Source organism: Siniperca chuatsi, linkage group LG15, assembly GCF_020085105.1.
Source record: "Siniperca chuatsi isolate FFG_IHB_CAS linkage group LG15, ASM2008510v1, whole genome shotgun sequence".
Classification (NCBI taxonomy): domain Eukaryota; kingdom Metazoa; phylum Chordata; class Actinopteri; order Centrarchiformes; family Sinipercidae; genus Siniperca; species Siniperca chuatsi.
Genome location: NC_058056.1, coordinates 21,416,003 through 21,441,419, shown reverse-complemented (window position 1 = coordinate 21,441,419; position 25,417 = coordinate 21,416,003). Strand labels below are relative to the sequence as shown.

Below are 25,417 nucleotides of genomic sequence, written 5' to 3'. Positions count from 1 at the left end.
GTCCTCCATTAAAAAAAAAAAAGAGGCAGACAAGGACTTTAGGTGAATATAAAGTAACTCAAAAGTCACAATGTAGAACCGATGTGAGAAGCAGAAGAAGTCTGAAAAGCTGCCAAGTTAGAGGTCAGGAGGTGGATGTGGTTGGACCTTGAGTCATGGGATTGAAGTGTGAGCCGGCACTGTGAGTATGAAGCTGACACAGAAGCCTAACTGAAGGTATGTGTTTATACAGTATAAGGAGTGAGGCCTACAGTCATAAATTAACTTCATTCAAGTAAGAGAACTAAGCACAAAGCAAAGCATAAGTCTTTCAAGTCACACAAATTCATTCAGTGTTCAAAATAACAACTGGTGGTGATATCAGGTCTGGGAAGCTTCTAACAAAGTTTATGCAGCGAGCTTTAGCATCACAACTGGGGTTTAAGTGGCTTCCTTAAGGGCATTTTATGTGGGTAGAAAGAGGAGACCATTACTTATATATCAGTGGTTTCCAACCGTTTTTTGAAGACATACCCACACAGCCCTCTCAGTCAACACCACCTGTCATTTTATGTTGATTTTAAATGGATGTTATTTAACACTATCAACTATGTTTTTTCATACAGTTGTTACAATATTATATATTCTTTCAATATTTTTTGATACAATTGAACTGTCCATGGTTGGTTTGGTCACGTTTGCATTTCTACTAGTGGCAGACGCTAACTCTTTCAACCATTTATCTGCTACTTTTATTAAGTAGTTATTTCACCAGATAATTCAGTAGTTTTAGCTATCTTAACTTTTTTATCCATTACTTTTAGTTAACTACGTGAACAGTATATTCTTTACTTTTAGCTATTTCACCATATCTAATACTTTTAGCTCACTATTTTAGCGGTTTATCCATTACTTTAAGCTAACTCTTTCAACCATTTATCTGTTACTTTGAGCTATTTCACTATTTATCCATTACTTTTAGCTTACAATTTGAACTGTATATTCTTTAAGGTTACTTTTAGCTATCTATTTTAACTATTTATCCATACTTTTAGCTTACTATTTTCATCCATTACTTTTAGCTTACAATTTGAACTGTATATTCATTACTTTTAGGTATCAACTTAAACAATTTATCCATTTCTTTTTGCACCCTGTTTAGATTTCTCTGCTGGCTTGCAAACTACTTTTCATGAACTCTCAATCGCAACATGTTGTGTTCAGGTTACAGCTGACTTAATATGCGGATCTATATTTTCTAATCAAAATGGAATTTCTATGCTTTCAAATTAGCTGAGCTACTTAAATATTTCCATGTACCCCCTTGTAACTGTAGAAGTGCCCCCTTGGGTACAAGTAACCCTGGTTGGAAATAACTGTAACATATCATCTCTGCCTTGAGTTCCTACTCAGTCTGAGCAATCAAATGGGTGACCTGAAGGTAACAAACTGGCTTCTGTAACCTTAAGGCTATCAGATACGGATTCAGACTGTTCAAGTTAGTGCTGTCAGTTTATCTCTCTGTCTGTCTGTCTGTCTGTTTAGTTACCGCAGAGTCCAACTGTTGAGGCCTGAGTAGCTGAGCAGGCATGACACAACTATGTCTGAAATCCAGCATCTGTCAGACCACAGCGCAACACACTAGCTTCTGCTGCTGAGAAGGCTGAAAATGGATGAGGTGGGAGTCATGTTGCATAAAGCTTTGTATTAGCAGTTTGAGCTGCATATATCTCCAGATTTCAAGGAGATTCTGTATTACTGTCAACAAATCCCATGAAAAGACTAAAACCAACAATGAATTGACAGACCTCCAACACATCAATGAGCCACACTGTTGCACTGGGTAACATGTTTCTTCATTACCATGAACATGGGCACTGCTGTAAATACTCAATTGTACACCATATCCGGGGCTAGAAATAGTCCCCAATAAATGCACAATTGACTCTTGTTTGAGTAACTTTTGCTAAAAACTACAGTGTCAAGCTGTTTTAGGAAATTATTTAGTCATTTTGACATCCTCAAAAGGAGAGAGACTAATGCGTTGTTGGTTTTGGTCTTTTCATGGGATTTATTGACAATAACAAAAATCTAGAATATCACCAGCCTTATACTTTATTGTATGCCTCTTACCTAAAAATATAACTGAAAATGAGTAATGGTAAATCTTCATTTGTTTAATTTTGTTTTTGCATTGAGTTTTGCAGAATAATCTTGCAGGAAAAGTCGGCTCCCTCTGCCTTAGTATGGTCAGAGGGACAGATAATATTTAGGGAGGTGGAGATAAGATGAGAGCCGGCTACAGACACCAGATCATCTGCTTACCAGACAGCTAACAGATCTGTCACTGTTTACTGCTACTGCCAGAAACTAACTGCCAGAGATTTGATATCTGATCCTATAGATTGGATTTTCCTGGTTATTTTAATCTGTCAGCATTTTCTCTCGCTTATTATTTCTTTACACAGTTCATGTGTTAACACTGGTCACAAAAAACATAAATTTAAACAGTAGAGAAGGTCGAAAAGAAGTCGTTCAATATTGGTTTCACTGTGAAATATCAGTTCACTGAGTGCTCCACTTGCCTCTCAACTGTAATCATTAACCCTTGTGCACAGCTGATGGTTAGTGATGACTTTAGCTCAATCATTAAATGTTGAAAACCCCTGTACAAAAGAGGGGACGCAGAGTCGACAGATAGGGGAAAGAGAAATAAGGCACTAGTAGAGAAAAAGTAAATTAAAGGTATCACACAGTGTGACTACTATGTGGGACATCAGCACTTAATTTGAAATAATGTACTCCAACAAGTAACTTATAATACCTCAGTGATTATCTATTAAATCCACTTATTAAATAGATATGGATATGGAGACAAAAGAGAAGGTATTTTAATCAGTGAGAAAGCTGATAAAGTGCTCATACAAAGAAAACACAACACAAAAGCATAAAATCTCACACGACAGCAAGCTCTTAACCTACATCCCCCAGAGGGTTAAACACAGGTTACAAAAATCTAACCAACCTTAACGTGAAAAACAAACTAAGGCAGTTGAACTATTAAAAAGGAGTGATCCAAACAAAACCTCTCATGAAAATAAATGTTTATACACACAAATGTGAACCCAGTGACCTTTCTGCAGGCGTCCTCACTGACTGATACCGATGGTCTGAGTCAAATAACAGTGTTTCGCTCCTCGAGCCAAGTGAGGCTTATGGAAGAGATTAATGTAATTTGTCCAGTATTAGATTATCCAAGTAATGAAAGGAAACCTTGAAGTGGAAATACCACCCAGTTTAAAAAATCCTCTGAATAAGGTATTTCTATATTCTGGGACAGTAAATACATTTGAAACTCTAAACCAGATTTTCTGGATATATTTCCTCAATGCTCTGTTTCCTAACCTCTCCTCTCAATGAGGATTTTGATATCAAGCAGTTCTTGTTAACCTCTTCTCTTGAAGGTCATTCCCTGACCAGACTTGATTCGTTATTTATTGGATTCTGGATGTTTTGATTTGTAGAAAAAATGTCCAGTATTGACTGTAATGTTTTACTTTCTTAGGCCAAATTATTTATTTTCAATTATAAAGTTGTGTCACCTCTGCACCAGAAAATATACTATATATCTCTCCTAGTCACCTTTCCAGTTTCTTCCAGTTTTTTCTGTAAGGAGAAGTTTCTGTTTTCATAAGCCACCAGCTGACAGCTGTTGATTGCACTTTCCTGATCCACAGTAAAAAAAAAAAACAAAAAAAACAACAGCTCTTAAATGGAGTACTCGTCCTGTTACACTCCTCACAAGGCAAATGGGGCATCTCCTTCTCTCTCTTCTCCCTCACTCACAGTCAGCCTCTGGGGATAAATACCATGTCACAGGCAACCACATCAACTTTTTTTTTTTTCCATGTTTTTCCATACCAAAGTGGGTCAATGTGTAAAACACTCCTAACTTGGCAAGAGAGGAGATGAAGAGCGTGAAGCTGACTTTCCAAACAGCAATAACATGACAGAATGGTAGGTCACTCAGCAAAATTTGCAAAATGGCCAAAAAGAACATTCAACAATAAATACTGTGTATGCTGGGTATTAACTTGTGTGTTTTTATGAGAGAGGGAGAGAGAAAGTGAAGCACAGTAATTCGTTCATTTTCGGAAAGCTTGAACTTACTTCTATTCTTGGCTTCATGGCTGAAATGAAATGGGGAGCTAACAGTATGTACATACAGTAAGTGTGTATGTGAGAATGTGGGTACAACTTTTTAATAAGGCAAGGCAAGTTGCAACTAATGGCTTTATTAGCGGTTAAGGGATAAGACTGGCATTATTCTATATAACATAAATCTAGACATAAATCTTTAAAAACAGCTCACAAATATACATAAAAAAAAGGCTGAGTAAGCTGGACACTGTAGTTTCCAGTAAATGTTGCTCAAACAGAAGAAAACTGTGAATTTGTTCACTATTTTCAGCCACAGATTAATACACATTTTGGTCCACTAGTATTATTTAGCACCACAACGGCATATGTAGGATTGATATAAAACAAACTCAATTCCCCATGTTCATTAGCCTGATAATTAGACTGAACTGCCAATTAATTTTCAACTAATCAGTCGATAGCGAATCCGTCCCGCATACGTCATTTTCAGTCGTCAGTAGCGGTTACTATAGGAGCAGTTAACTTAATATTTTCATCCATGCTTGTGGCCATTTTTTCTTCAGTATTTTTCATGAATTTAGCTAGGTTGCTAGCTAGAAAGATAACTATGTAGAAAGATAACATCCCCATTCTTAATCCTGCCTGCAAAGTTCAGATGGGGGATTGTTTCTCCAATCAGTGGAAACAGTCGTCAAGGAACACCCAGTGCAACAGTGTGACACATTGATGTGTTTTTAAAAATGTTTAAATGTATAACAATGGAGGTCTAAAGCACAAGCTATATCAGGCTACACAGACATTACTTGTTTGCAGCCTCACTTAATTGTTGACTTTTAGTCTTTTCATGGGATTGTTGACAATGAAGAAAAATATATCCCCAAAAGTATCTTAATAATTGTTTTAATGTTTTACAGATCAGTAATAAGCTAGAAGAACTTTTAATTTGCTAACTTGTGAAAAATCCCTTAGGCTGGTGTAGATCCTCCTCCAAGATTATTGTAGTGGAAGAGCCCTTGATGACTTTCTCGAATCTATAAATGTTGGTTAGTGTGTGTGTGTGTGTTTCATGTTCTTATATCTCGGTGGGGACTTTAACCTGAATGCACACTAACCCATAGAGACTGCTTTTTGAGGGTTAAGACTTGGTTTTAGGGTTTGGGTTACAATTAGGTTAGGGTAAGGGTTAAGGTTCGGCATTTAGTTGTGATGGTTAGGTTAGAGTATGGGGCTAAAGAAAGCATTATGTCAATACAATGACTGTCCCCCATGGGGATAGTGAAACAAACGGTGTGTGTGTGTGTTTCATGGGATCTCAGAGAGGAGCTGGAGGTCTGACAGAAGCTGACAGAGGACACAGCAGGGAGTCGTCCTGCTCTTATCAGACACAGGGTTATGTTTGGACTGTAAACATCCTGCTGACTGACTGAATTAACCACTCCAGCGCGCTAGAATTAGAGATGATACAGAAAGCATACAACTGTGACACTCCAAACAAACGCAGCTCCAAGCTATTTGAGTCTATAAAGAACGGCCAACAAAACCAACTGAAAACTGCAGAAAAGTCAAGACAGGAGAATAGTGTGCTACTTCACTCACTCCTTCCTCTAATCTAAACACTTCCACTCTTTTACCAACAAATCTTCAGAGCAGAGCTGAATCTCCTGATGACAGCTGATCACTTTCCAAAGTGTCTGGTAGTCCGCTTTTACAACAGCCACAACTTTACAAGCATTTGGCCGGCGGCTGGGAGTTATTTCCCCAACTTGAGGGGAAGCACCAGAAGCGATGAGTTAAATGTTAAATATTCATCTTGGCTAAAACTGTAGCCAACCCCTGATGACACAGAATGAGTGGACCAAATGTTTACCAAATAAGCTGAGTAATCTCATCTGTCTTTACGCACACACATAAACATACAGTCATCCACACCTGTATTTCTAACTGATTCGCATACTTTAATTGTCTCCTTATGCACAAACCACTTAAAAACACTGCCAGAAGAAGAAGATGTTGATGATGAGGCAGTGACATCTGCACAGTTTTCAGTCAGAATAGCTTGTGGCATGGCTTGTTTTGCAGATGAAAGTGGCATGACAGCCACATATTCAGTTCATTATGCCAAATAAGAGTCAGGTCAAATCATCAGTTCAAACATGTGACACATGCTGTAGTTTAAGCTGAACAAAGGCAAAATCTTACTCAAAATCCAGTTAACCCTTATCCTTCTATCCTTACAAAAATGTTTCTGAACGTTCCACCCCATTAATTTAAGTGTTTTAAGATAAACCTGCCACTTTCACTTACACACCCTGCATTTTTTGGCACTCTAGGTGTATTGGTTGTTTGTTACCATGGTAACACAGAGAAGGCTTTAAATGTACTGGTCAGTCTTTGTTCTGACTCTAAGCTACAGTCTCACTGTTTTAAAACGCAAACAATCTCCATACACACAAGCGTTTTAGCACCGTTTCAGAAATAATCTCCGTCCATACTAACACGTCTGAAAACGCATATCACATGACCATTCACGTACACTGGGCATGCGCGTGATGGCGTAAACAGGAAGCAGATTGTCTACTCTGCGGTTGGTTGAAAAGTAAGACTAGAGATTTCTTTGCTTGGACCAGCAACGAGGTTGAACTGTTACTGAAAGTAACACATGAGTATGTTTTCTAGTTTCTTGATCGTTTGTTATCTTCTGGAAAATGGCTGCATGATAGGGGCATGACGAATCAGGGAAGAACACATTGTGACTGATAAGACCCAATCAGGAAGCTAACGTGGGTGTCTGCGTCATCGTTTTCAAACGGTTTGAAAACGCCAGAGTAGTGTGGACGCTAGGCGCAAACGCAGAAAAAGTTATGGGTTTTAAAATGAAAACGTATTAGTGTGAATGTAGCCTCAAGCTCTTGGCAGTGAGGCCAAGGATGAGATCGCAAGCACAATATATGTTTCTCTGAATAGTGTCTGGCCTCAAGTTTTGAGAAGCTCACCAAACTGGACTCAATACATCTTGGACAAACTACATTTCCCATCTGGCGTGGGAATGTTGTGTTCCCCCAGAAGGAGCTGGAGGTAGTTTCTGAGGAAAATGACATCTGGGTTTCTTGCTCCAGCTATTGGTACAAGCATTACTAAGTTTCAAACTGATTTCAAATTGCTGCATCTCTCTCCCTCATTTCCTATCATCTCCCCACTATCGCTCTCTAATAAAGGTGTAAAATGCTCCCCAAAAACCAATTTTAAAAAAGCAATCAACTTTCAAAACAGGAAGTCAACATAGCATCACAAGCTGTAGGGCAAATAATATATTACACTTAACTGCCGATCCTTTATAAATGTTGGTATGACATGCATACATGGGGAAATATATCTGTTACTAACTATAGTAACTGATGTTATGTGGCGGATTGCATAATGTTTTGTAATTCCAGGTATATTGTTTTATTTTTGTGCAATATAATTTTAAATCTTCCCAGTTTATTATTAAACAGTATTTTGATCAAGTTTCAAGTCAAGATATATAGTCCATATTCCATTTTACCCTTTTCATATTATACTGTATATTAGCAAGCTAACATTAGCATTGTCAGTTAAGCTAGGTCAATTAGCATATTTTGCTACACAACAGTTATGCCTGGCAGTTTCTTGGTGTAAATATTAAGTAGCCACTATTTTAAGAGCTAGTTTGTGTGGTGCCACCTGTTTTAATTCATTAATGTGTAAATCTCCACTTAGTAAATACTTATATTATAACTAGGCTAAGTTTGAACTGGTGCAACCAGCTCTGCTATAGTTCCCATGCATGATGCTTTTCTCTCTTACCTTCTCTGCCAGCAACTCTCGGATTTTCCCCGCCTGGATCCGGAACCTCAGCAGCTGCATCTCCAGAGCGATGCAGCGTTTCTGCCAATCCACGCTGGCCACTCTTACGGCTCCTGACCCGCCGCTCTCCAGCACGTCGGCCATGGTGAGGATTTAGAGCTCTGCCTCTGGACTCAGACTGCACTGAAAGACAGAAAACACAAGTCTACTCAGCACTTCATGCTTACACATATGGTTTGTCTGATTTGCGTTTCCTATCAAGAGTGTATTGTATTAGCTGTTGGCAAAATAATAACTTTGTCCTGAGTGATATGTCATATTTAACTGTTCACGATGAAAAGGCAGCAAATGTCACGAATCAGCACAAATAGGATACACAAATAATCCTGTGATGGTACTTACTCAAGCAGTCCAGCTTCTGTTTTCATTTACAGCACAAGAGGGGAAAAAAACTGACTTAACCCCTATAAATGCTCTCCACTGACCGCACTTCCCATGATTCATTGAGGAAATGTGAGTAACGCAAACACTAGCGATGAGTCTACACTGACATGAGTTTAATGAGCGCTTCCTTTCACTTTCTGTGTTGCTCTTCGACATATAACCACAAAGAAACATTCATACGTACACATGTTCTGTACACAGAAACAAACACACAGCTTGGAGAGATTGCCATAGCCGGGACCTTTCTTCCCTTTTCGTCCCGCAGTCTCTCTACATGCCCACACACACTGAACAAAACCTCAGCAGGGAGGCTGTGTGTTGGTGGGGGAGTTGGGTTCATGCGTGCCGGCTCCCAGGCTTGCCAGCTACAAAGCAGGTCAGCGCTCTGCTTTTTAGCCAAATTACCTACTAACCCAATCCCCTGATCTCTCCCCCCTCCCCACCCACAACTCCCTGGCCATGCAATCCCTTCTTAATTACAAGGCAAGACTGAAACGGGATCCTGCGCAGCACAATAGTGTCTTTCTGCATGACAGTCCCATCACAGCTAGAGAGGGGGGCCGTCAGCTCGCCTCGGCAAAGAAAGGAGGAAAGAATGTGTGAGAATGAATGGGCCGAGTGCTGAATGTGGGAAACTGGGGCGCTGAGGTTATTTTTACCTGAGGAGGATTGACTAGTGGCTATTTTTCTCTGGGAGGATACTCATTCACAAAGGTTAATGCCCTACTGTGTGAACTCAATAAAAGTCTGATTATCTTAAAGTAAAAGTAGCTATAACATTCACCTTTGGGGTTATAACTCATAAGAGCCCAGCGATGATCCTGAGATGTGTGAGATTTTGAGTGAAAGTTTGCATATCATTAAGTAAAAATTAAACCAAATGGGAAGTTAAAAAGTTAAGCACTACTCATACAGAAAGACAGACAGACTCAAAGTGCAGCCAGACACCGTCAGCAGAACAGCAGACGTTCAAAGTCCAGCGACTATAACTGCACCATGGCACTCCCTACAATTAGCATGCTCATAAATACAGGCCTCGCAAACAAATTACAGAAGTCATGCATGTGGAGGTTTCACCAGCCGACCGCTGTACCCAGGCTGGACAGTCAAGGTCCAGCTACCGACGTCTCCCTCTCTCTGGAGAGAGGCAGACTGGAGGGGATGAAGGTCAAGTAAAGCAGGACGCTGCCGTGGGGAAGAGGGGAAATCAGACCACTTGAACCTGCTGGGCCACACTGGGGCAAGCCAGGACAGACGAGGCCAGGCCCTCCTACAGCAGCTAACAGTTGGGTGCAAACAAGCTATTTGATGGTTAAACACTCTCCGCGCTGCCATGCTAATTCTCCCCGGAACAATTTCTTTAGCACTCCCTGCTTGTTGGACACAAGGGGGTTGTTACAGTTCATGCCAACCGGTGCAAGGAACTGAATTATCAGCAAGCGTAAAGTCAAACTTTCTCATGAGCAGGATGAGGAAAAAAGGCAACCAGAGGTTACAAGAGGCCACATCTCCTCTCTGCATCGGAGTGCATAAGGATAAAATCAACCTCACATCACCAGCCTGTCAAGAATGAGGTCATTTTCACTGTGTGTGTGGGAGTAATGTAGCTTTTGTTACAGCTAAGATTTAAACTGGAGTCATTTTCATAACCTTCCATTGTGGGATGGTTTATAGAAACACAGAAGACAGTTTTCCACTGAGTCTTCCGTTATATACAATCTGATAAATACTATTCTCTTCTGCAGTATCTTCTCCGTCTGTCTGTCTGGTATATACTGGCAAGTCAACAAAAACTAGCTTTCCAGGATCTGCATGTTAGATCCATGCTTGGTAACACTAGGGCCACCCAGAGCGGGTGGGGAAGTGCACAGCTGAAGCCCGGAATAGTGAGTCCTCTCCTGGCTGCAGACAGACACGAAGGCCCTGGGAGCTTCTCTACTTCCATCTAGCTGCGAGAACTTGCGCGCAGACGCAGCCAGAGCAAACACTGGGGAAGACGACTGAATGGAAACGCCACCGCAGCGTTCCCAGCAGGATTGTTTCTATGGCTGCCATCACCGACAACTGCTTTCCACTGACTACACTGACAGTTATACTGCATTATCCCTCAGACTGAGTGAGATTTGATATCCAGCAAGGAGAGTTTTTATTCAAAAATGTGGAAGCTATCAGAGATCGTTATAAAATTGTTTGGACGGGACAGTTTCTGTCTGGCTGTTGCAAAACCGGATTGTTTGACTGCACCTTTTGTCAGTCAAAGGTTTGAGGGTGTGTGCTGCTCTTTAGAGGATGCAAGGAGTACAAGTCTCAAGTCAGTCCTTGCATTGACTGGAACCTCCTTAATCACCACATATTCAAACACACACTCCCTGGCCAGTCGTAACTCTTCGGCGCTTGCTTACCAGAGCACACAGACACAGATGGAGATACACACTGAAATAGATTGGAAACAGACACATGTGCACACACACACACACACACACACACACATACTGTACTGACACACTGCTGAGCATGCAGCTGCGGTGATGTAAGTGATTAGGTGGTTCAGTGATATCATCCCCACCAGACATTTCAAATCCCTGCTGTTGTTGTCTCTGCTGAGGTCCAACTTGGCTTCCCCACATTTTTGGCATCTACTCCCCCCCCCCTTCAAATAAAAAAGATTCCCATCAAACAGCACAGGAGCATGTGTGTGTAAATCTGGGTCAGTCGCTGCAGATTCATGTCAGTGTGGCAGATCTCTGTGTGTACAAAAGGAGACAAAGACAAATTATCTGAGAGCACGAGGAGTCAAGTATGGGTGTGTTTAATATTGCCTTATCTTCGCCTCTGCGGCACCATATGTTTAACAAAGGGAACCTCTGTTTAAATTAGTGTCTCACTATTTTGGTCCCATTTTGCAGCTACAGCTGGGATGTCTTCCTATAAATATGGGGAGGCAGCTACAAATTTCTTAACCTTTGACCATATTCTTGGGAAACAGAGATGTTTGTGTTATTTGGTGCAAAAGGAGAATGTTTTAAAACTTTATAAATAACAGCATTTGCCCTACTTTTTATCGTTATCTTGTAATAATTCAGATTCAAAAGGCAATTTTAACTGAGCAATTGCTCAAATTAGACATTCAAAGCACTCCAAAGGTCAATGCAAGCCTTCAGCCTATTTTTTAAATCATGAATTCGCCTCATGTTTAACCTCCTAACATTTATCATTTTATCTATCTTGTCTTTCTCCTCCTTCTCTTTCTATCTGCCTCACCCCTCCTCCCCCAACACCTCTCACTTTCCATCCTCCTGTGCTTCTTCCCTCTCCTCCTGCAGCACCTTTCCCACCCTCCTCTTCCCTCCCTCTTTCCTTCCTTCTTTCTTTCCTCTATTACATCCTCTCCTCCTACCTTTGCCAACAAGCAAACCTGCAGCTCTCTCCCAGCTCAGGTTAATTACAGGCCTCAGCAAACTGACCACACTCATTATCAGCCTCAGCCTTAAATACAGGCCCCTGACATTCTTCTGTACTGAGGTGTAAACATCGACCTCTGCAGCTCTCCCGTCCTGCACACTTAAAAGTCTCCTGCAGCACTGCAGGGCATGGAGAAAGCTTTTTTTTTTCAGAAACAAAATCGCATGAGTTATCGTAAGAGACACCCCTAACCATACATTGTGAGACAGAATATATATCTTCTCTCCATGCTCCATGCTTGGGACGGTGTTCAATAACGGCTATGGCTGCTGCTGTAGGGGTCAGATTGATGTATGGAGCAGTATGGACGATAAATCTCCAGATGCGCATGATGATGAGAAGAAGTGTGAATATGTGGCAGACATAAATACGCACATTTCCTCTAAAGTCATGCAAATGCAATCAAGATGGGTTTTTTTTCATTTCTGGATTCACATATAGCCTTAATAAATGTTTTTAGAGCTACTCCAAGGGCAAGCAGTGGCCAAGATTTTGTCCAAAAAAGCCACAAGGAACAGGTGTGCCAGACGGTTAGTAGAATAGTAGCAACCGTAAAACCGTCGGTCAGCGAAAAAGAGTTCAACCAGACTTCAGGCATCTCTCAAAATACTCAGCTGCGGCTTTTGTCCCAAACAACCTCCTGCGTCTTGGTTATATTTATCCTTTGGCATCTGCATTAAAAACAGTGCGAGATATGGTGAAAAGATAAATCGGTGCTGTTTGGGTCTATAGCGGAGCCCTGCACAGCTACTTTACCTTGTGACTTTGTTGTCTCTCCCCCCCTTCAGTCGGCTTTCTCCGCTCACGGACACCTTCCCCGGTAATTCGTCGCAAAGTGGTTCATAACTTCTTCTTCTTCAGTCCGTCGGCTTTTTCTCCGCTCTCATTCCTCATTCATTTCTTTGTCAGTGTTTCATGTCTTGTGTCACCCCCGTCCCGCTGCTGTCCTTGGCTTTCTTTGGAGGCGCAGACTTCAGTGGGACTCACTCTGAGCTCCATTCAACAGACTCATCCCATATGCCTTTAAAGGGCCCATTGCAGGATCAAATTTCTCCAGGAGTCAGGCCCCCCTTAGTGTAGGAGCAGCTCAGGATATTACTTTTAAACTGGCTCGGGGTTTTCTCTCAGGATGTAAACACAGTCTTGTGAAGATTTCTTTGAGCTGAAGGAAAAAGTCTGTTGCCCTACACAATAACAGAACCATGGTTTAATTTACAGCTTGACACACTGGAGATGAAAGATCCCCCTCAGATATGTTTTAAGATGTATTAAAAAAAACCCTCTGATTTGAATAATTATTTGTTGGTTTTCCACAAAAACGTTCAGTTAATTAGTTAAGAAGTCTACAGCCATGCTAGTGCTTCTGTGAGGCTGTACTTGAGCTAAATGCTAACATCAGCATGCTAACATGTTCACAATAACAATGCTAACATGCTGATGGGAAGCAGATATACTGTTGTGTTCACCATCTTAGTTTAGTGTGTTAGCATGCTTACATTAGCTAATTAGCAGCACTAAACACAACATACTGCAGGCTACAGTTGAGGGAATGTCATTAGCAGGTGTTCATTGACTACGCTAATATCAATTGGACAAATTGAAATTTGACATGATGATTGTGCTATATAAAAAGTAATGGGATCACCAACGCTAGTATGCTAACATGCTCTCAATGACAATGCTAACATGCTGATGTTTAGCTAATGTTTACCATGTTCACCATCTTAACTTAGCATGTTAGCATGCTAAGATTTGTTATTTGTTACAACTGAGATGGGAATGTCATTAGTTTTATTACATTGGACACATTGAAAGTTTGACCTGATGGTGGTAAAGATATTAGGATACATCGTCCAAGAACCATGAATGCCTGTACAAACTTTCATAGCAATTCATCAAATAGTTGTTGAGATAGTTCAGTCTCAAAGTGTTGGACTGACCGACCCACAGGCCAACACTGACATTAAAAACACATCTACTCTTTTTCCCTCAGTGAAAAATTCAGAATCTATGAATATGCAAATATTTTTCATTTTAAAAGTCCTGCTGCTAGGCACAAAGACATCTCCTACTTCACTGAAAGTCGATTTTCCGTCTCAAGTTTCCACATCACACTTGTGTAAATACAAATGGCCTCCAAACTAGTTGTGATGCCACAAAATCATCTCGTATGTACACGTCTTAAACTCATATTTAAGGTGAGTGCAGAGAAACTACTTTCTCCTCAAGTATCAAACTCTGCACATACATCATATTGCACTGTGAAGGCACAATGCAAATACCACCTAGAATTTTTAAAATAGTAGAAATGTAATTGTAGTGTTAATATTAATAAAATAATAATAATAGCAATGACAGCTATAGGAAAAATAATGTCAGTATTACCTGCCACCACAACAACTGTAGTAGTAACTTGTCGAGCAGGAACACGGGGGCAGCAGGTGGCCCACGACCACAGATCCAGTCTCTGCAGTTCCGGAGGCAGAAATACCTGCTGAAAGCGGCAGAAGGAGAGAGGAGAGAAACGAGAAAGCACAGAACTATGGGAGAGAGAAGATAGTTAGTAACATGCAGTAATGGGATAAAAATGCATACAGATGGAGAGGGAGAGAAGGAGAGAGGAAAGAGATGCATCATGGACCACAAGGGAGCACTGAGAAGTCCAACTTTTAGGTTTTAAGTAGCCTAATTACTGTATGTTTATTGGGAAGGCTTGCAGGCTGGGCTTTACTGGAATCAAAAGTTGTTAAACCACTGTGTGGAGCTTTGCAACTGTAATGAATCATTATCTGGGCAGTAAAAGAATTGTGAGGGGATAATATGGGAAGGTTTGAGACCACACCAACAAAATACAAGTGCGCTCAGGTCTTGAAGATCCCCTTCAGAGTCCCGGCCTTCATTCTCTAAATCTCACAAGGATTCCCTCAAATGTCAGACAGAGTTTACAGTCAAGCTGCTTTAATCATCGGTTTAGAAGCAAATGGAGTCTAATCAAAAAGGCAGACTTGTGGCCCTGGTGGGAAGATCGGTTTCCTCTCTGTAGTATTCGCACATCTCCATCTGGAACATTTTATAATGTCTGTCTGAGCGTTTGAATTGTTGCATGTTACACCTAAATAAATAATTCAGTTTCTAGCTTACTTTTACATTCACATCATACAACAGAAGTACAACAGACTGTCTCACTATAATAACAAGAAAATAACATTTAATATCTAATTATAATATTTCCTAAAATGGAACTATGGCTTCTTTTTTTTAAAAGTTTGAGTGTTAATGGAACAAGCATGCAGTGGTGTGACACACCCTGCTGCGTACACTGCGTAGTATTGCACAAATACAGAGCGCATGCATGAAGACGCAATCAGACACAGACAGAGAAAACACACAAATAACCACCAGTATTCCTCAGCTGCTGGTCTGTGCACAAAGTGGGGGCATGGGGACGTGAAAATAAGATCACATGTTCACATAAGAGCACTTCAGCAACACAAATGCTCTGTTCACCCTGCTCCAAAGGGCATCTTTATACTTCTATAGTACACAGACGTTAGCTAGCTAGTTTTCTATCATGTATGGAGGGTGGCTGGTTCTAGCCCAGCACAGACCAGTCAGTGCATAGTGTGGACTGGTATCTGGAGAGGTGCCAGTTCATCTCCTGGGCACTGCACTGAACCCCTCGGGGGCGTCTGACTACGTGACAGCCCCATCACTCTGACATCTCTCCCCAACAACTGCATGTCTATGGGTCCTGTGTGTGCATGTGTGTATTTTGGGCTTATGTGTGTGTGTAAAAAATAACAATGGAGTGAAAATTGAATTTCACCCAAGGGGAAGAATTAATTCTTCTGTTGGCTGATGGTATTTTTACAAGTATTTGGTCATTAACCAAAATGTCGGACAAATTGAGATTTTGACCTGATGGTGGCGCTAAATTGATAGTTAAGGGATCACCAAAGTTATTACAATTCATTCTTAGGGAGACATGAATGTCTGTACCAAATTTCATGGAAAGCCATCCAATAATTGTTGAGTTATTTCAGTCAAAACCAAAACTGTGAACCTCATGGTGGCACTAAACCATCATTAAAGTCATTAGGCTTTGTCCTAATGGCCATGAATGTATGTAGAGAATTTAATGGAAATCTATTTAACAGTTGTTAGTATATTTTTGTCTGGCCCAAAATGGTGGACCAACCGACCAACAGACCATCCAGAGAGCTATGACGCTAGCATGGCTAAAGAGCTTATGTTGCCTTTTTTGACCCACATCTGGTTCAAGCGGTATTTGTATATCATTCTTAGCTGTTATTATAACCTGCCAATTTAAGATTATTTAGTGGCTTTATTCCACTGTTGGCCTTTAAGTCTTTAAATTGAAGTGGTAATTGGAGCATTGTTAGTCTATTCACAGCACTGATACGGCTCTGTACGCCTTCTCAAAACTATCAGAAGCACCGAATTGATTCCATTGGGTGTGGAGTTCACATGAACACTGTAACAATGCTGAGAAATACACTCAGCTGTGTTTATCAAATTTTTCCGATATGATTAACCACCTTTCTAGGGAAAATGCTTTCAAATTTCATCCTAGAAAAGTGAGTAAGGGGTGAGTTTACAGCATGGATTTCGGTGTTATAGCTAATGGCTCTACCTTGTGTTGCACAATAAGGCAGTGCCTCAGTGCTCTCAGTCAAAACAACTGGTGTCAGGTCTACATGGTTTAGATGCCTATTCTCAGGCACAGCTGCCAAGGGGGAGGCAGGACAGTAGAGAGGGAGCTTAAGGCCAGTTTCACAGATTAATGTGTTTTCTTACAGCTATTTAACCTCCAGAGCTGTGTCTGAGCAGAGATGGGGGACCCAACTGACCCTACTAAAGGCAGAGCTGACATGAAGTACTGGATGAGATTTCAGATACATCATATATAATACTGAAGACTGAGTAAATGAAAGGAAAGAAAAGATGATGGTTTGATGCCTGAAACTGTCTTTAAAGAATAAGTCTGGTGACATAAAAAAATGTTTTGTCAACACATTCCACAAAAAGACCCAAACCAACATTGAATTGATTCTACCAGTATTTTCTGTTTGGCCAAAGCCTGATACAGCTTATTTCTCTCCTCCATTATTGTCTTAAAACTATTAAAAACCCATCAATGAGTGACAAAGTTGCACTGGCACCTCATTATGATGAACATGGGCACTGTGGTTAATTTAGAGTCAATCCCACATACACTGTCCTGCTGTCCAAATCCGTCGCTCAAAATAGCCCCAAACAAATACACTATTTACTCTTTTGCTAAAAACTACAGTGCCCTGCTGTTTTAGTGACTTATTTAGAGTTTATTAAAAATATAAAAGTATGTATTTTCGACCTGTTTTTAAAGAGTTACATCTTCAGTAGGACCCAATGGGCTTGGGGCCACAGACAGGAAGTTGTTAAATATTGAGAGACGGATTGAAGCATTGTTGATTTTGGTCTTTTCATGGGATTTGTTGACAAAATCAAAAACATAGTAGTATATTGGCAGCTGTATCTTTTAATTGTTCTTTACTGTTCTTTTGAGTACTACTTTGTAACATGTATTTAGACGTCTTATGTCCTGAGGTTTCTTGTTGTATCTCAGGTGATAGACTGGACCATAGTAACACACATACAGTCCACCAGTTTCAGAAAACAAGTCTTCTTCGTTGACAGGAGTGAGACAGAGACCCTGTGATAGACTTGTCAAGACTGTTTAGTTTTAAAAGTTCCATAAACCACAATAAAACAAGGAAAAATCTGCTTTCAGTTTTCATTCATTTCACATCCAAATGGAACAGACTGCAGGAAAATCTCAAACATAGACTCAGTCATTCCACTCGCATTTTAAAGCCATAATTTTAGCAAACACAGCCGTTGAAAGTGCTTGTTTTTATGATGACTTTGCATGCATTTTTTTATTTGACCAAAGCTGCTTTAATTTGAGTTATGTTCTTGTTTTTTATGTTTACTTTATTTTCTTGTATTTTGCATTTTTCAGTACTTTGATTGAGTCTTAACTGGCCTTGTACATAAAAAGAACCCTCACACAACGTAAATAAAGATGACTGAATTCAGATGTCAAAGGTTGGTTGACTGACTATTGACCCATCTCCTACACAAACACTGACACTGGTTAGATTCTTCTCTGCGGCTCTCGTTCGGCCACTTGTCTTACCCCTCACAACAGTACTGAAGCAGAGCATTGACCCCTTTTTTCTCACATGTTGACTGCCTATTTAACTACTGGGGATTTTGTTAGGCTAACAAATAGGTCTCCTTTTCCCTCTCTGATGTCCTTTGAGCATTTTATTGCCATTTGGCCAGCCGCGCTGGAACCACAGAGGGAGTGGAGCATGATGGAAACTCCATATAAAAAGAAAATAAACCAAACTCACTTTAACAGCAACATCGTGAGAGAGGACATCGCCGAGGATGAGAGATGCAAAGGATAACACGTTTGACACTGAGGGGAGGTGGTGAACATACATTATGAGTTTTTATGGCGGAAAAAAATATTCAGGATTTAATTTTTCACCCTCTGTGATAACAAGACTATTAATGCATCTCCCCTTTGCCTCTTTAGCCTCTCTATTTCTTTTTCAATGGTGTGCTTCCTCTTAACTCTGTGTGTGGTCTGCTTGATGAGCTGCAGTATGGCTTCAAGTTAACAAAAACTAGGGTTGCAGGTAGATGTCATCTCTCTCTTGTCCACTACTGTGAAAGGAAATAGTAAAAACCCTTTCAAGTTTTTACACTCCAATGCCACCTCTCTAAAAATCACTGAATCAAAAGTGACCCAATCTGGGTCACAGTGACTGGGTTAACTTTACCCAGTACCCATGGGTATAGAACCACCCAAGACAAGTTGTTTTGACCCAGTGTTGGTGTTATTTTTTTATATATTACTGTTGGGTTATTTACCCAAAATAAAATATGACATGGTTGTGAGCTGTTCAAATTTACTCTAGCTCTTTTTAAACTTACATGTCACAAGTTTCCATCCAAATTAAGTGCAAATTTAAAACGAATTTCCAGGAAATGGACAAAAGTAAATGCAAATTAATGCGTGTTTCCAACCACTACTGTTATGTGAATATTATGGGGTTGGGGTGCTAATTCTTCAGTCATTAAAAGTCATTATGTTATGTTTATGTTATAGAATATCCACTATGTTCACCAGCTACCTAGCTAACTTTATTTGTCTGCCATTTGGTGTTGAGCAGGTAGTGTACAGTGGGTTTTAGAGCTTTCTGCTGAAAACAGCTGCCTGCTGCAGCCGGAAATGATGCTACGAGAGCGATAAGAGTGAACCGAAACAGTGAAGTTATGGTCGGACAGCTAAGCAATGAGACGAAACTCCATAAAGCTGAAGGGAGCTGCAGATTCAGGTGATAATTTTCTGTAGGTTCATCACTATGAGTGATGCCATTTCACATTGTCATTTGTTACATTGCTATTACTGTAAAAATATCAATTATAGCCGCTTTATGGTGAAATTTGAGCTTGTTGTGTCTATCACTGGCTCAAAATAACCACATTTTAGTTTGTGTAAATAACCCAACAGTAATATAAAAAATAACACTATCACTGGCTCAAAACAACCCATTGGTACTGAGTAAAGTTAATCCAATATTGCGTCAGTGCTATATTGACCCAATCTGGGTCAATTTTAACCCAATGCTTTTTTGGTGTGCACACTGTGTGACTTAATACTGTGCATGTGTAATAGACATTAAAGCAGGGGTTTGGGCTGGCATTGTGCATGCTGTCAACATCATCGGCACTTAGGAGCTATTGGAAAATACGTTTGGTGAGTGAAATGTAAAACAGTGTGCCTAGTGACAGTGGCTTTGGAGGCAGACAGTGTGGTCAGACAGTGATCTTTAAATCACAGGTCCAGGGAGTGATGACTGTTTAGTCACTTCACAATAACACTCATTTCATAAAGCTGCACGTGGGACTGCATGCACGTGTGTAGCTCTAAAAGACGTAAGTTGTTATGCACTGTGTATACAATAAACATGTGTGCTTGTGCGTGAGTGTATGCCTGTCTGTGTGCACGATGAAGCCGTGTAAAAATCTAAATTACAATGCAGAATCCCGTGGTCATGCGTTGCAGCGATTTACCAAAGGTGATCCAGCCAGTGTGTTTGCAAATCACAGCCAATCCGCAAACCACCAGACCACAATTGTTGAATATAGTTTTCCACTCTGACTAAAGCTGTGAAACTAGCCACGTTCACGTCCTGCGGCCACAAATTCACAGCTATAGTCAAAAAAGATTCTCTGACAAGCCCCTAGTGTCATATTTGATACTTTAAAAGCTCTATCCTCTTATTGGATTATGCAATTGGGAGTTTAACTTTCCTTTAAGAAAACATACATGTGCACCAGAGGGAAGAGTTCACTGTTTTGCTACAGAACATTTAGATGAGGAAGGGAGTCAACCTTCTAACGTTGCAGCTATGGGGTGGTCTCATTTACCACCAGACTATCCTAAAAAGATGGTATACAGCTGTTACAAGACAGAATGCTTAAAGGAATAGTTCTACATTTTGGGATATAAGCTTATTCGCTTTCTGGAGGAGAGTTAGATGAGAAGATTGATACCAGTCTTATGTCTGTACACTAAATATGAAGCTACCTCCAGCAGTCGGTTAGCTTAGTTTAGCATGAAGACTGACAACAAGGGGAAAACAGCTAGCCTCGCTCTGTCTAAAGGTGTCAAAATCAGCATAATAGCACCTCTAAAGCTCACTAATTAACATGTGATATCCCGTTTGTTTGATCTGTACAAAAACAGGTTGTGGTTTGACAGGGGGTTATGTATGAATTATTTCTTGTGCAGGACCAGTAACTTCCTGAAGTCTCTGCTGGTTGGTCCCGGCCAAGAAATAGTCACATAACCCCTGTAAAATGGCCAATGTGTATTTCTTTAAGTGATCCCATAAACTGTCCTGATTGAAATGAGGAGACAAAAATGAAATCTGAGTGGCTAACTGGCTGCCAGCGGTAGCTTCATTACGGTACAGTCATAAGAGTGGCATCGATCTTCTCATCTATAAGTGTATTTCCCAAAATGCAAAAGACTTTTTGACTCCTAGAAAGGTAGACTTTATGTGCTCTATGAAGTATGTTTTTTTGGCACCGAATCTTTGACTTTCACAACCACAAAATTACATCAACACAAAAAAATCTGTGGTAGAAAAGAAACACAAATTTTATGATGATTTGTCACTACATTCACTGTCCTTACTTGAAGGGGAAGAAGATCAGGCGTAACACACCAAACCAAACATCATTGTTGTTTGCAGATTGTCAAAACAGAGCAAGGGAGAGTGAGTGGAAACGTCCGCTCGCACACATTGCAGGCATCGAGGGGATCTTAATCCATCATGGTGATTCCCACAGACAAAACAGTCAACACCGAGGACAGACAAGATCTGTCCAGGCACAATACACTCTCTGTTTACACTGGGAAAACTTGAATCAAGTGAGAAAGAGCGTAAAGAGATGAAGAATGATGGAGTGAGAGATAGAACTAGAGTGCAATGCCAGATAACGTGCATAATATGTGTTTAGAAATTTGGAAGAAACACTGTAAAACAGGGTGGAGGTAGAAGCAGGGCGTTTTGCAAACAGAGGATGAGGCAATGTCACATGATCTTTTGAAGCCCTACGGATGGGGAGCTGTGAAAGCTCAGGGACAATGGAGAGTATGAGAGCATGAAATGGAGAAAACCCAGCATTGTAAACTGTGACTCTCCAGCCTGAAGGCTTCGCTCCTCTGGGGAAATTTTGGCTGCGGTCCTGCCCTGTGACTGGCCCGTTGTCAGCCGCTACAGAGTGAGAGTGTTTTGCATGAAGAGATGATAAGACCCAGCTTTGATAAGCGTCTCGTTTGACACAAGCAGACAGGATGAGAGGTTTTGGTGCCATCGTATTAAAGAAAAGCAGAAACAATAATTCAAAGTTGACATAATTTACATGCCTGTCTTCATCTGTGGACTTTCATCGCTGCTGGTTTGTGTTTCTTACCAACATCAAAAAAAGTAAAAGTCCTGCGTTCAAAATCCTACATCCAACTATACATAAAGTATCAAAGTAAACTTACTTGTTCTGCCCATGTCAATGTTATATTATTACAAAATGTATTAGATTGTTAACACTGATGCATTTATTTACAGTTAGTTTAGTCCAGTGGTTCTCAGCCTAGGGGTTCTGCTACATAATTTTTATATTCACTTTTGGGACTTTCTCTAAGCTTCCATTCATGTGGAATATTGAATGATTGACCTCTTTGAGCCTCAAATAGTTATTTTAAAGGAATAGTTCGACATTTTGCTTTCTGACGGAGTTCCCCAGATTTATATGGAACACAATGGGAACATGACAAAAGGCCCTATGTTCCCCGGTTCTAGGGTTAGGCCATTAGGAAACTTAGGACCCTGGGAACATAGGAATGACTCCATGTGTCTAACTATTTCTTGGCCCTCTTAAAATGGCAAATTTTGTTTTTTACACGTTACACTGAGCTTTAGAGGTGCAAAACAGACATGTTTTGTTTTTCCCAAACTTGACTTCCTCCACTTGTCCTTTGGGGATGCTTGTGTGAATGTGTGAATACATCTGTTGTTGGTGTTGGTGCTGAGTAGCACAGAGTGAGTTGTGAGCTCAAAAAGAAGGTGTGAAGCCCACACAGACCTCCATACACTGTTTCGCTGGTGTATGTTCCACCTGTTGAAAGCGTGATGTCTTTTTATTTCCAGAAGAAGAGAGAGAAGAGTGTGAATGCCCCACAAAGGGATTAGCACCGACGCATCCATGTTTTTTTAAGGGGCACCAAACATACCACACACATGCTACTGTATGCTAACACTGACAAAGTCTTGATTTGGCAAGAAAACATATACACACTCATTTAGCAGAACAAGGTTTATTACCTAAGTTTAGAGAGCATCATCTTTGCCACACATTCCCAGATGCTGTTGCTGCAGACCGGTCATCGTCACTCGTGGTTTGACGTGTTGACAGAGCAGTAAACAGCTTAAAATGACCTCTTGAAGGGAAATTGTTAAGCATGTCCCCAAACCAGACTTTTATGAAGCCATAACTCCCCTGGTCAGTCAGCGCTAAGAGGTGTTTGCTATCTGCCAGCCACCTTCTGCAGAGGAGGAGAGGAGACACTGAGGGCGGCTTTGTGTAAACACATACCAAACTGGCTTTGTTGTTAAAGAGACCCACCAGAGGTCCACACGGGACTTCAAGGGACAAGGAACAGGATAGAGAGAGCCATGACAGGCTTGTAAACCTAAACCCACCACACACACTCTTACCCTGCACCCTGCTCATGTCAACTCATCATATACGCATGCATTAATGGAAAAGCTGTCTCTTGTGGGCCACTGTAGGTGACACATAGAAACTTGTGACCAAGGGATTTTTTTTTCAAGAATGTTGTGGGTGAGTAATACAGTCATGCTAGCAGCTCTGTAAGGCTGTACTTAGGCACAGTTGTACTTAGAGCTAAATGCTAATGTCAATATGCATACAGTATATGCTCACAATAACAATGCTAACATGCTGATGTTACTGTAAGCAGGTATAATATTTACCATGTTCACATATTAGTTTAGCATGTTACAGTAGCATGCTAACATTTGATCAGCACTAAACACAAAGCACAGCTGAGGCTAATTAGAATGTCATTAGTATTATCAGCTATTTAGTCATACTGTAAACCAAAGTATTGGACAAATGAAAAGATCATTAAAGGATCATTAAAGATATTACAATTAATCCTGTGAGGAACATAAATGTTCAAATCTTATGACTATCCATCAAATAGTTGTCAAGATATTTTGCTCAAAACCAAAACTGTCAAGTCATTAGGAGTCATCCTCTGGGCACCATGAATGTCTGTAACACATTTCATGGCAATCCATTCAATAGTTGTTGAGATATTTCAGTCTGGACCAAAGTCCAGAATGAAACACACTGCTAGCAAAGCAATGAATATTTACTTATTGGTCAAAATTCAACAGTTGACTGCTTGAAATTAGTTTCAATGTGCTCATGACAGAAACAAGATGGGACATTAATTCTGACCACACACCATTTAACAGTCCTATAAAAGTGCAAGACATGAAGTAGTGACTCACAAATACAAACAATAACTGTATAAATCAATAAAATAATGAAGTTGTGATTTGCATAACCTACATGCATGGAGTTAAGTGCTGATCCGGCCTTAGAATTGCTAATGTAAAGACCATGAGGTCTGTGTCCTCACAGTCATGCATCCTCTTTGACAGGGAAAGAGACAGAAAAAATCTGAGAATTATGAACTAGGGCTGGTGAGAAGGATTCAAAAACACACACACATTATCCCACCTTGGCTTTCTTTTCGTGTCGGCTTCTTTTATCTCAGTGAGTGGGGAGCTGATGTCATGCACATGTCCATGTAGTCAATGACTCTGACAGCATTTAGCTCACAAAGAGGAAGAAAAAGATAGATTTGGAGGTGAAGAGTGAATAGAGAGAAATAAAGGAAGGACAGTGGAGGAGTGGGAGGAGGTGGCAAAGGAAGACAGATGAGTGAAGAGAAAAGACTGAGGGGAGGAGAGGAAGGCAGGAAGGCAGTTTTCACAGAGAGAGAAAAAACAGAGGGCGTAGGTTTGAGGGGGGCAGAGTGATGGTTTTAGCAGACTCAGGCAGAGCAGACAGCAGTATAGAGAGGAGAGGAAAAACAGCTCTCTGCTATACAACTCAAGAAACAGACCATATGGTTTGTTTGACTGCCTGTGTGGTATTGTCTGTCTGTGTGCAACTTTAGCAAAGCTGACAATGAAAGAGCTCAAGAGGGAAAGAGAGAGGCAGAGTAAGGAATATAGAGAATTAAAGTGACTGATGAAAGGGAATAAAGGAGGGAGGGAAAGTGTGAAAGGCAGAGAGGGACTGAAAGAGGAAGGTGGAGAGCTCAAACTTTACTGTCTCTTGTGAGAAGAATTTCAATTCATTATAATTTCAGTGACATGCTGTCCTCTGCTGGACAGTAAAGATACTGTCCTCTATATTCAGTATTTTTTTCATTTTCACCACAAGGGACCGCCAGAACTGCAGAACCTCTCTGTTACCGACTAAAGATTCATTTGTATACAAGGTTCTGGACAAATCCAAGTCACAGATGATTAAATTTTGAGCAAAAAATCAGCGGTTCAAATGGATCTCTCCCATTTCATATTAATTATATTAATGAAAAACTTATTTTCTTTTTTCCTCTCTGGCAGAAGACTAATGCTGTTTAAGTGGAAGAATCTATTACCGTCAATATATGGAAATTCGGTAAAGGTTCAGTGGTGGAAAGTAACTACATTTACTCTAGTACTGTACTTAAGTACATTTTTTTACGTACAATTTTCGTACTTTACTTGAGTATACAACATTTTCTGCTACTTCTACTCCACTACAATTCAGAGGCATGGGAGAGTGTAAACAGAGGCATGAGTACATTTACTTT

General features: G+C 40.5%; 1 protein-coding gene across 2 annotated transcripts in view; it reads right to left on the bottom strand.

The window, feature by feature from the left end:
* Positions 1-12,899, bottom strand: part of plekhh1 (pleckstrin homology domain containing, family H (with MyTH4 domain) member 1) — a 35,899-nt gene extending 23,000 nt beyond the window's left edge. The window contains exons 1-2 of one of the 2 annotated variants that reach the window (XM_044166891.1): positions 12,628-12,899; positions 7,966-8,148 (exon numbers count right to left, since the gene is read on the bottom strand). In XM_044166891.1, coding sequence (XP_044022826.1) covers positions 7,966-8,109 — 144 coding nt within the window. In that variant the 5' untranslated portion in view covers positions 8,110-8,148; positions 12,628-12,899. Of the gene's footprint in view, positions 1-7,965; positions 8,149-8,367; positions 8,694-12,627 lie in introns of those variants that run through there. The other variant, XM_044166892.1, reaches the window with a different exon arrangement.
* Positions 12,900-25,417: the final 12,518 nt, after the last annotated feature.